The 10,292-nt window shown below is 48.5% G+C and overlaps 1 protein-coding gene across 2 annotated transcripts; it reads left to right on the forward strand.

The window, feature by feature from the left end:
- On the forward strand, positions 1 to 10,250 carry ercc2 (excision repair cross-complementation group 2). 2 transcript variants are annotated; one of them, XM_061217463.1, is made up of 23 exons: positions 1 to 212; positions 590 to 689; positions 954 to 1,031; positions 1,512 to 1,574; positions 2,225 to 2,338; positions 3,018 to 3,134; positions 3,500 to 3,616; positions 3,803 to 3,926; positions 4,045 to 4,141; positions 4,379 to 4,512; positions 4,668 to 4,836; positions 5,129 to 5,247; positions 5,605 to 5,674; positions 5,876 to 5,945; positions 6,211 to 6,312; positions 6,466 to 6,529; positions 6,710 to 6,831; positions 7,289 to 7,381; positions 7,615 to 7,687; positions 7,894 to 7,964; positions 8,526 to 8,669; positions 8,997 to 9,140; positions 9,993 to 10,250. In XM_061217463.1, the coding sequence occupies exons 1-23, from the start codon at positions 208 to 210 to the stop codon at positions 10,083 to 10,085; spliced, it is 2,283 nt and encodes a 760-aa protein (XP_061073447.1). In that variant the 5' UTR covers positions 1 to 207; the 3' UTR covers positions 10,086 to 10,250. The 2 variants fall into 2 exon arrangements, with proteins under 2 accessions (XP_061073447.1, XP_061073448.1); XM_061217464.1 differs by lacking the exons at positions 1 to 212; positions 590 to 689; positions 954 to 1,031; positions 1,512 to 1,574 and adding an exon at positions 1,603 to 1,733.
- Positions 10,251 to 10,292: the final 42 nt, after the last annotated feature.

Raw genomic sequence — 10,292 nt, forward strand, 5'->3', positions numbered from 1 at the left:
AGTTGGGAACGTATGAAATTAGGTTTTGCAATGTGTATTGGACAAGACATGGGAATGGACACAGAGAACCAGAACAGCGAAGTTTAGCTCATGTTTGTATTTTCTTTTATTCTCCGCATTGCCAGTTTGCGATTGTTTCATCAATTACAATAGCAAACAATACGCCTAAAGAAAAGAGTGAGCGCGAGGGCATCATCACCACCAGCAATGAAGTATGTGGCTTGCGCTCTGTCTGATGTTAGCTAGCTAACTTGTGTGCATAGTGATGACAGCGATTTAGCAGAATTATGAAAGTTCAATTCGTTAACGTATTTTATGTCCCTAGGTGTCAGGGTAGTCAGTTAGTTTATGTTTACTAGCAGGGAACCATTTTTTCTTTTCGCTGCAAAGATTATGCTAAAGCAGCTAATCACAATATTTCCCACTTAGCATGTAGTCGCACAATGCATCTCAGTAACTAGATGCGCAGTAGCAACTACCAGATTTCTGAAAACAAGAACCATTATGCAAGGTAGCAATTGACACTATGTCATTGCGGATAACATTTATGATTTATTTCGCCAAATACTTTTTGGATTTTTTCACACAGGTTGAATATTGAAGGGCTGCTGGTCTACTTCCCCTATGACTACATCTACCCTGAGCAGTACTCCTACATGTTGGAGCTGAAGAGGACTCTGGATGCGAAGGTATAGCATGGAGGTCTGGAGGTGCCCAAGGTCTACAAACATGCTTTTGTATAAGGAAAGCACTTCCAGTTTGGGCAGATGAAACTAGCTCGCAAAATTGATTTTGCAGATTGAAGTACAGTTAATATTTCAACATTTCAGTCTGAAGTACATTTTGGCACACTTTGTTATGTTGATACTATGATATGTGTACAACGCCACAATAATGACTTGTCATCTCTGTGTCTGACCCTTTTCTGCTTCCTCCTAAATCATGTGATAAAGGGACATGGGGTCCTGGAAATGCCCTCAGGAACAGGGAAAACCATATCTCTTCTTTCTCTGATCGTTGCCTACCAGCGGGTGAGTCTTGGCAACCTTAGCCGTCTTTGTGATTGAATCACCGCTCAATGACACAGTGTTTTGAGGAACAGTAAAAAAAAAAGTGCACAAAAGATAGGACAAAGCTTTGCTGCAGAGAAGGATGTTTATGTATATTTACTGAAGTTTCTGGAGACCTGCCGGCTTTACAGTGGCTGCTATTGGGCCATTGGGCTGTTTGTGGTCCAAAGTAGGGAAATACTCTCCATACCAGCCCCTATGAAGCCAGCTGGTTGTGTGAAACTTCTATAAGTGTCTATAATAACACAAAACCCCCAGAAAGTCAGCTATCCCTTTAATGCTTAGGGCCTGCTGCTATTCTGTGCTGATAAGACGCTTCCCAGCTCAATGTGTGATGTTTTTATTTATATAGAAAATGTGTGTAAGGGATGTCTTGGGTGTGTCACTCTGCGTGTGCGTTTAGGAACTGATCAAAAGGGACTTACAATGGTCTGTTCACAGGAGTATCCACTGGAGGTGACCAAGCTGATCTACTGCTCTCGAACTGTGCCTGAGATAGAGAAGGTGAATGAGGCCGTGCTCTCCCGCACATCACAGTACTGCCTGCTTTCACCCTCGCATACATCCCTCAGTGCTGTCAGAGGATCCAGACCAAGTCTGTGCTGTTTGAGTTGGGTTCGGGAACTGGGCTCGTAAACAAAAGGTTTCAGGTTTGATTCCCAGGTAGGACACTGCTGTTGAACCCTTGAGTGGAGTACTTAAAGGTACAATAGGTAATTTCAGACTTCTAACGGTCAAGAGAGGAACTGCAGCAACAAACACGCTCAAACCACAACACTGTTTATCCCACCCCTTCTTTGTGAACGCGCTGACGTTGAAACACCATTGGCTGTGGCAATTAGAATAAAATTTCAACCAATGAGCTTGAATTATTGTACAGCTTTGCAATGTTTTGGTACAGAGTGCTGGCCTGTCAGCTGCATATTTTGAAACCTAAATTTAAGGACTATAAACACAGGCATTAGTATTATAAATTAATACGCTGTAAAAATGTGAAAGTTGTGTAAACTGCTCTAGGTAAAGAGCATTTGCTAAATGCCGTAATGTAATGGTAAAACATAGAGCACACCATACAAGTAGTAATGGATGCCTTTACTATATGGATTTATATCTTGGTCCGGTGCTCTACATAACTGTGCTTTGGCCCCTCTCAGGTTGTGGAGGAGCTGAGGAAGCTGATGGAGTTCTATGCAAAGGAGACGGGAGAGAAGAATAACTTCCTGGCCCTGGCCCTCTCTTCTCGGAAGAACCTGTGTATCCATCCTGAGGTAAGCCTGCCTGCCCCCCCCCCTTTTAATTGGAGTTGGAGTTGGAGTTGCTTGTTGAGGCAGAGAGTATCCTGCAGACTGAAGCCCTCCCTGCCTGGACACTGTACACACGGGATTGTCTCTGAGTTCAGTGAGCACAGGCTGGACCATCAGACGAAGGGTTTTATTTTGAACTGTGGGGCACATGACTGAACCAACTGGCCTGTGCTTTGCTGACCATACATGGAGAGCCATGTCCTCCTGAGACCCGGCAGAAAAGGTTTTAACTATTTTAATTATTTAATCTTTATTGGACGTCCATTGAAGTGCCGGTTTAAGCACAGTAGAGCACATTGTTCTTGAGATTAAGACCGGAGACTCCATTGCATGTGGTCTGTGGGCTGCCATCGCTGTAAGCCCATGCTGCCAGGTCTGAGCAGGTCTGTTGGTAAATGGCAAATCATAAATGGTCTGCATTTATATACTTTTATCAAAATACGCTTTACAATTCATGCCTCTCATTCGCGCGTGCACGCGCCCACACACACACACACACACACACACACACACACACACACACACACACACACACACACACACACACACATACACACACACATACACACACACACACACTCAGGTGAGGTCAGGGACACTTTGACACCCTCCTGAGCCCATGTTGCCCATGTACTGTGCCCAGGTGAGCTCCCTGCGCTTGGGTAAGGAGGTGGATGGGAAATGTCACTGCCTGACGGCCTCGTATGTCCGCGCCCAGCACCAGATCAACCCCAGCGTGCCCACCTGCCGCTGGTATGAGGTAAAACGGGGTGTGGGAGGAGGGGGTTGGTGAAAGGGGTGGAAGGGTTTGGAAGAAAGAGCGAAGACACAAAAGAAGGTGTTGCATGATGTGAAAAGGCATGATGATGATCTAGCTTGTGTTTAGGTCCTGTTTTTTTCAAGCCAACAACTTTGGCCTTTAATTAGCAATGTAGCTTTTTTTTGGCTACCGTCTATCCTGACAGGTCTTGCTCAGGTCTTGTTCTCTGTCCTTTTTCCAGACGACTGTGTTATCACTTATCCTTTCCTTGCCTGTCCACCCTTAAGCCTGGTATCCACCTCGCTATCCTTCTCCTGCGTCCTCTGTCTCCTGGGTAATCGTTGCTTCCTCTCTCCCCCCATCAGGAGTTTGACTCCGTTGGGAGGCAGGTTCCTATCCCCCCCGGGATCTACAACCTGGATGACCTGAAAGCTTTTGGCAGGAGGAAAGGCGTGTGTCCGTACTTCTTGGCACGGCATTCGGTAAAGACTCAGCACCTATAGAATTATGCTTTAAAAAATGTTTTATAACAGAAGTGCCCTTGCCAAATGCAGGGTTCTTTAAGCTGGTATAATTTTTTTTCCTTTCAGTGCCCCAATACAAAGTGTAGGGTCACCGGTGCTGGTAAACACCCTTGACCCTCTCCCTGTACTGTCCTTTCTGCCCAGATACTCCACGCTAACGTTGTAGTCTACAGTTACCACTATCTTCTGGACCCCAAAATTGCAGACGTGGTCTCCAAAGAGCTGGCCAAAACATCTGTGGTGGTTTTTGATGAGGCGCACAACATCGGTGAGAGACACGTTCCCTGCCTTCTCCCTCGCCCCCCTCCTTGTGTGCGTTTCATGGCCTAGCAGTGCTGGTTGACACCCCTCAGTACTGATGATGGTGCTAATGGTCTTCCCCTCAGACAACGTGTGCATCGACTCCATGAGTGTGAACATCACCAGGAGGACCTTGGACCGCAGCCAGGCCAACATGGAGACCCTGCAGAACACCATTCAGAAGTAAGGACCCCGTTACAAGATGGGGGACTTCTACAACTGCTGGCTTCCATAGGAGAATCCTTCCTAAAACAGGCAGTGTAACTGAGGGGCCAAACCTTTTTTATGTACTTTCATAAGTCATCCTGGATGAAGTCATTTGCTGAATTCTTAAATGTAGATGTAGCGCGTATCAGTGGAGCTACTTTCTCAGCCTCTCTGTTGAGATCCTACCTTCATCATCATCTTCTTCATCCTCAGAATAAAGGAGACTGATGCTGCTAAACTGAAAGAGGAATACAGGCGATTGGTGGAAGGCCTGAAGGAAGCCAACGTCGCCCGGGAAACTGATGTCTACCTGTCCAATCCTGTCTTACCTGATGAAATTTTGCAAGGTAAGTCTCCTTTACCAGTCACAAAACAATATAGGAAACTGTATATTAATAATAATACTACTACTACAACTACTACTACTACTACTGCCATTACTAATAATAATAATAATGTTAATAGTAATAATAATACCTTCCCTCCCACCGTGGCTCTGCAGAGGCCGTCCCCGGCAGCATCCGAACAGCAGAGCACTTTGTGGGCTTCATGAAGCGCTTCCTGGAGTACCTGAAGTCCCGGCTGCGGATTCAGCACGTGGTGCAGGAGAGCGCCCCCCAGTTCCTCAAAGACATCTTTGAGAAGGTGTGCATCGACCGCAAGCCCCTCCGGTAAGAACCTGCCTCCCTCACCATAGCCCTAACCCCACAGAGCTGCCCAGTTCCCCTTTCTCCTGATCAGGTCAGGTATGAGTTAAACTTTTTTACATAATTACAGACTGCTTTTTCACTAGTTATCCTTCCTTAGTTCATTGTGTCGGAAAGATGCCAAGAGATAATCGCCTTTGGCTGAACCTTTGATATTATTTGCATGCCACAGCGGACATTTGAGCTGCTCCTAGAGTGTAACGATGCACTGACCCGCTGTCCCTGTCTGGTACTTCCTCTTCCTGTGCCTACGTAGATTTTGTGCTGAGAGGCTGCGCTCGCTGCTACGGACCCTTGAGATCGCTGACATCACAGATTTCTCCGCCATCACTCTCATATCAAACTTCGCCACTTTGGTCAGCACGTACAGCACAGGTACGCTATGCAGGTGACCACGTATCCAACCACTGGACGCAGTGCTCGGTAGCTGTGTAACGCCACTCGAAGCCTGAGTTTGGAATTGCCGAGTATGCAAGTTTACAGTCAGTGAGGAGCATACCTGGCACCCTCAAACGCTTGTATTTTGTCCCTTAACTTTGCAAAACTAACATTGCTTCCATGTGTAGCCTTTCATAGTGCTGGCACAGCTGGCATAGATGTTTGTACAGGGCACATAGGGATGAAATTGGTATCAATCTTATCGTCTAACTATGGGTAAAAGTTCCCAATTCAACCCATGAACGCGGTTGTGCTTGTAAGCAAGTTTCTTTTGTTTCCTGTCTTGTTTCATAGGTTTTACCATCATCATAGAGCCTTTTGAGGATAAGACCCCAACCATCGCTAACCCTGTGCTGCACTTCAGGTGGGACAGGTGCAGTCCAGCTGCAGTCTGTAGTCACAGTCCAGCACTTTGAGGGCAGCTGTGTAAAATTCTGAATATAATGTGGCGTACAGCACTGTATGTTGTCCAGATGCAATGACCCATCCATCATTTTTTCCAGTATTAATTGGTAAACTGACTTAATCTACCCCTCTTTCTCTCTCCCTCTTTCCTGTTCTCCAGCTGTATGGACCCTTCCATTGCCATCAAGCCTGTGTTTCAACGCTTCCAATCTGTTGTCATCACCTCCGGGGTAATCTCACTCTCCCCCACCCCAGTACAGATTATCTCACAACTGTGTGCTTCTGCTAATCACTGATTACACACTCTCTCTCAAATCCTGCTCCATCTGGCCTGGCTTTCCTTTTGCTCATACAAGCAAAACACTAATCGGACAATTGTCAGTTGTGACGGTAGTTGGCTGGTTCCATAACCAGGCCCAGCCAAGGTGCTTTTTGTTATGTTATGCTCTTTTAGTATGTGGGTTTGGTGTCACATAACCACGCCTCTCTCTACAGACACTTTCACCTCTGGACATCTATCCCCGAATCCTCGACTTCCGGCCGGTTACCATGGCGTCCTTCACCATGACTCTGGCACGCACCTGCTTGTGTCCCCTTGTGAGTAGCCAATGAAACGCCCTGGCCCCGCCCCACAGGTGTCACTCAAAGGCATCATGTTAATGCAAAAGCACAAGCAATGTCATGTAATGTGATGGTTGTTCTCACACGCCTGTACGTCTGCAGTGGCTGTAATGTAGCCTCTTCCCTCAGATCGTGGGCCGAGGGAATGACCAGGTGGCGATAAGCTCCAAGTTTGAGACACGGGAGGATTTCGGTGAGTGCCAGCTACAGTATGAATCCTTTTAGATCCACATGATATACCGTTTATTTTCTTCTTCAAATGAGAAATTTCCTGTGAGAGTTCTATCAGCAACCGCTGTGCAGTTATCCAGCCATGTTACCCAGCAAGAGCTAAAATGTTGAGAAGCATTCAGTGCTGTGCTTTGCGTTTCAGCCGTCATACGTAACTATGGCAACCTGCTCCTGGAACTCTCGGCCATCGTGCCCGACGGCATTGTGGCGTTCTTCACCAGCTACCTGTACATGGAGAATATAGTGGCCTCCTGGTACGAACAGGTGTGTACACACAACGCTGACAGAGACAGACTATACCACTCGTAGAGAGACTGTGCCACAGCTAGGGAAACAGACAGGTTGTGAATTTTCTGCCTGAATTTGAAAACTTTGAAATATACTGAATTTATTATAATAGTTGGCTCTAAGAACACTTGTTTTGGGGTCAGTTCTATTTCAATTCAGTCAATTAATGAAAATTCTGTACATTTATTGTGGTGGGATTTTTCCGTCAATGAATTGAGCTTAACCCTCAAGAACATATTTTGCTGCATAAACAGTCCAGTAAAGACTTTTACTGCTTAACTTAGTTTGATGGTGATTACTGTTAAGTTCTTCTGGTGTCCACACCCTTGTGGTAAAAGACACCTCCTGGTTATTGGGCGTTTTCCCTCTTTTCTGAGCCCCCTGTATTCTGAGCCCTCTGTCTTTGGTCTCGATCTCGGCCTATCGGTCACAGGGGATCCTGGAGAACGTTCAGAGGAACAAGCTCATCTTCATCGAGACGCCCGACGCTGCAGAGACCAGTATGGCCCTGGAGAAGTACCAGGAGGTCAGTCTGGGTCACCGTCTCTGTGTTTTTTCAGCACCTGGGGCCAGTTGCATAAAGCTAGTTCAGACTAGTCTTATAGTTCGGACACTAGACTGGTCTAATCAGTTTTGATGTGTCTGGTGAGAGAAACCTAATGGTGTGGAATTTTTAAATTAACTTTGTGTTAAAGGTCCCCCCCCCGTCTCTCTGTCTCCTCTTTCTTTCTCTCCCTCCCTCTCCCATGGTTTCTCTAGGCTTGTGAGAATGGCCGTGGGGCCATCCTTCTCTCGGTGGCCAGGGGGAAAGTGTCAGAAGGGATTGACTTTGGTGAGTTAACATAACTGGCCACTGGTAATTCACTCAAGCAGCCTGACTGCTCAGATATGACAGTATTGCTAAAGCAGTGACCATCATGGTGAAGTTTCATACAGTGATACTGTAAATACTGGAAAGAATGTAATTGTAATGGTAACCTTGGTATTATCTATCGGTATTAATAATAATAATACTAATAAAGAGCATTTCTCTGTCAGTGCACCACTATGGGCGTGCAGTGATCATGTTCGGAGTGCCCTATGTCTACACACAGAGCCGCATTCTCAAGGTCAGTGGCCCCTGCAGGAGACGCCTCTGCATTTCCTGTAGCGGTGTTCTCCCAGCTTCCTGCTTCCTGTCTGGCCTCATTGATCAGTAATCTCAACTCTGGATTCTTTCTTATCGTGACAACTTCAGCTGGCCAAATACTGAGATTGCCCATTGTAAGACACTGCGTGAATGTTCTCATAACAATGGCCATATGTAACAGTTTTCTTGCAGTAAGCATAGGGTGATCCGATTCCCTTAAGGATCGTGTACACAATGCAGTGAGACCCTAAAATACGGGAAAATCTGTAAATCTGTCTTCCAATAATTCACACGCAAAAAGGGGCTGAGTTATGAGGCAGCCCAGGGAAAAAGAGGACATCCATCCATCCATCCATCCATCCGCCCACCCACCCACCCTAAGTAAAGGGCATATCCCAACGAGTTTCTCACAGTCAGGGACATACCCCACACAGACTTCTCATATCTGACACAGTAAGGTTCACATCCAGTAAATCATTTTCTTACAATAACACAACGTTGGGGATCATTCTGGGTAATCTCTCTGCGCTCCGCCTGCCAGGCCCGGCTGGAGTACCTGCGGGACCAGTTCCAGATCCGTGAGAACGACTTCCTGACGTTCGACGCCATGCGGCACGCGGCACAGTGTGTGGGCCGGGCCATCCGGGGGAAGACCGACTACGGCCTGATGATCTTCGCCGACAAGGTGAGCCCCAGGAGCTGTAGCACTTCAGCTCCAGCAGCCTGCTCTGTACTGATCTCACATCAGCCACTAACAATACGAGCTGATCAGAGATCAGTTATTTCAATAGGAGCTGAGCAAAGATCAGTTAAAAAGAGCTGATCGGAGGTCAGTTAGGTTGAGGGTCCCCAGCTTCATTTGCCCCACACTGGGGACTCGCACAGACGGTGGATTGCGCATAACGGCGGTGGAGGGATTCTCACCTCAGCTGTGCTCTGGAAGGAGGGGTTATGAGCCAGCTGAACTGGCGTTGTGGTGTGACGCGTCCGCCTCTCCCCGCCCCTCCCCCAGCGATACGCCCGCGCGGATAAGAGGGGGAAGCTCCCGCGCTGGATCCAGGAGCACATCAGCGACGGCAGCCTGAACCTGACCATCGACGAGGCCGTGCAGCTGTCCAAGCACTTCCTCCGGCAGATGGCCCAGCCCTTCAGGAGGGTCAGTACCCCGTCCCCCACCCGCCCCTCTCCTAACCCTGCCACACTCTCCCCCACCCGCCCCTCTCCTAAACCCTGCCACTCTCCTCCACCCGCCCCTCCTAAACCCTGCCACTCTCTCCTCCACCCGCCCCTCCTAAACCCTGCCACTCTCTCCTCCACCCACCCCTCCTAAACCCTGCCACTCTCTCCCCCACCCGCCCTTCCTAAACCCTGCCACTCTCTCCTCCACCCACCCCTCCTAAACCCTGCTACTCTCACCCCCACCCACCCCTCCTAAACCCTGCTACTCTCACCCCCACCCGCCCTTCCTAAACCCTGCCACTCTCTCCCCCACCCGCCCCTCTCCTAAACCCTGCCACTCTCTCCCCCACCCACCCCTCTCTCCCCCACCCGCCCCTCTCCTAAACCCTGCCACTCTCTCCCCCACCCACCCCTCTCCTCCACCCGTCCCTCCTAAACCCTGCTACTCTCACCCCCACCCGCCCTTCCTAAACCCTGCTACTCTCACCCCCACCCGCCCTTCCTAAACCCTGCCACTCTCTCCTCCACCCGCCCCTCTCCTAAACCCTGCATTCTCTCCCCCACCCGCCCCTCTAACCCATGCATTCTCTCCTCCACCCGCCCCTCTCCTAAACCCTGCATTCTCTCCTCCACCCGCCCCTCCTAAACCCTGCAACTCTCTCCTCCACCCGCCCCTCTCCTAAACCCTGCATTCTCTCCTCCACCCGCCCCTCTTAAACCCTGCCCAGTAGGAGGAGGAAAGGAGGATAAATATTTTTGCGTACTGGGATGCACCCCTGTACTAAGAGCTCATCTGTGAGAAAGAGCACTCAGTGCTTTGTTTCTGCAGGAGGACCAGCTGGGGCTCTCTCTGCTCACCCTGAACCAGCTGCAGTCAGAGGAAATGCTCCAGAAGATCGCGCAGATGGCCCACCAGGTGTGAGGGGCCCTCCGTCCCCACCTACAGGCCTTGTCACAGCGCCTCCTGCTGACTCACAACTGCAACTGCAATTCCAGTGTACATATACACACTTCAATTAGTTGTATTGTGTATAATTCCTGACCGATGTATGAATAAACATTAAAATTTTTATTGTTCTGTACTAAAGTGTACAGTGTGCTATTGGTCTGCTCCCAACGTTAACTGGAA

The sequence above is a fragment of the Conger conger genome, chromosome 13 (genome assembly GCF_963514075.1).
Source record: "Conger conger chromosome 13, fConCon1.1, whole genome shotgun sequence".
Taxonomy (NCBI): Eukaryota; Metazoa; Chordata; class Actinopteri; order Anguilliformes; family Congridae; genus Conger; species Conger conger.

Bases quoted from the DNA above. Each gene is read 5' to 3' on its own strand.
- ercc2 (XM_061217463.1), top strand. The intron at 4,513-4,667 runs GTAAGTCTCCTT...GTGGCTCTGCAG, and splicing joins ACCTGATGAAATTTTGCAAG to AGGCCGTCCCCGGCAGCATC. The intron at 4,837-5,128 runs GTAAGAACCTGC...GTGCCTACGTAG, and splicing joins ATCGACCGCAAGCCCCTCCG to ATTTTGTGCTGAGAGGCTGC.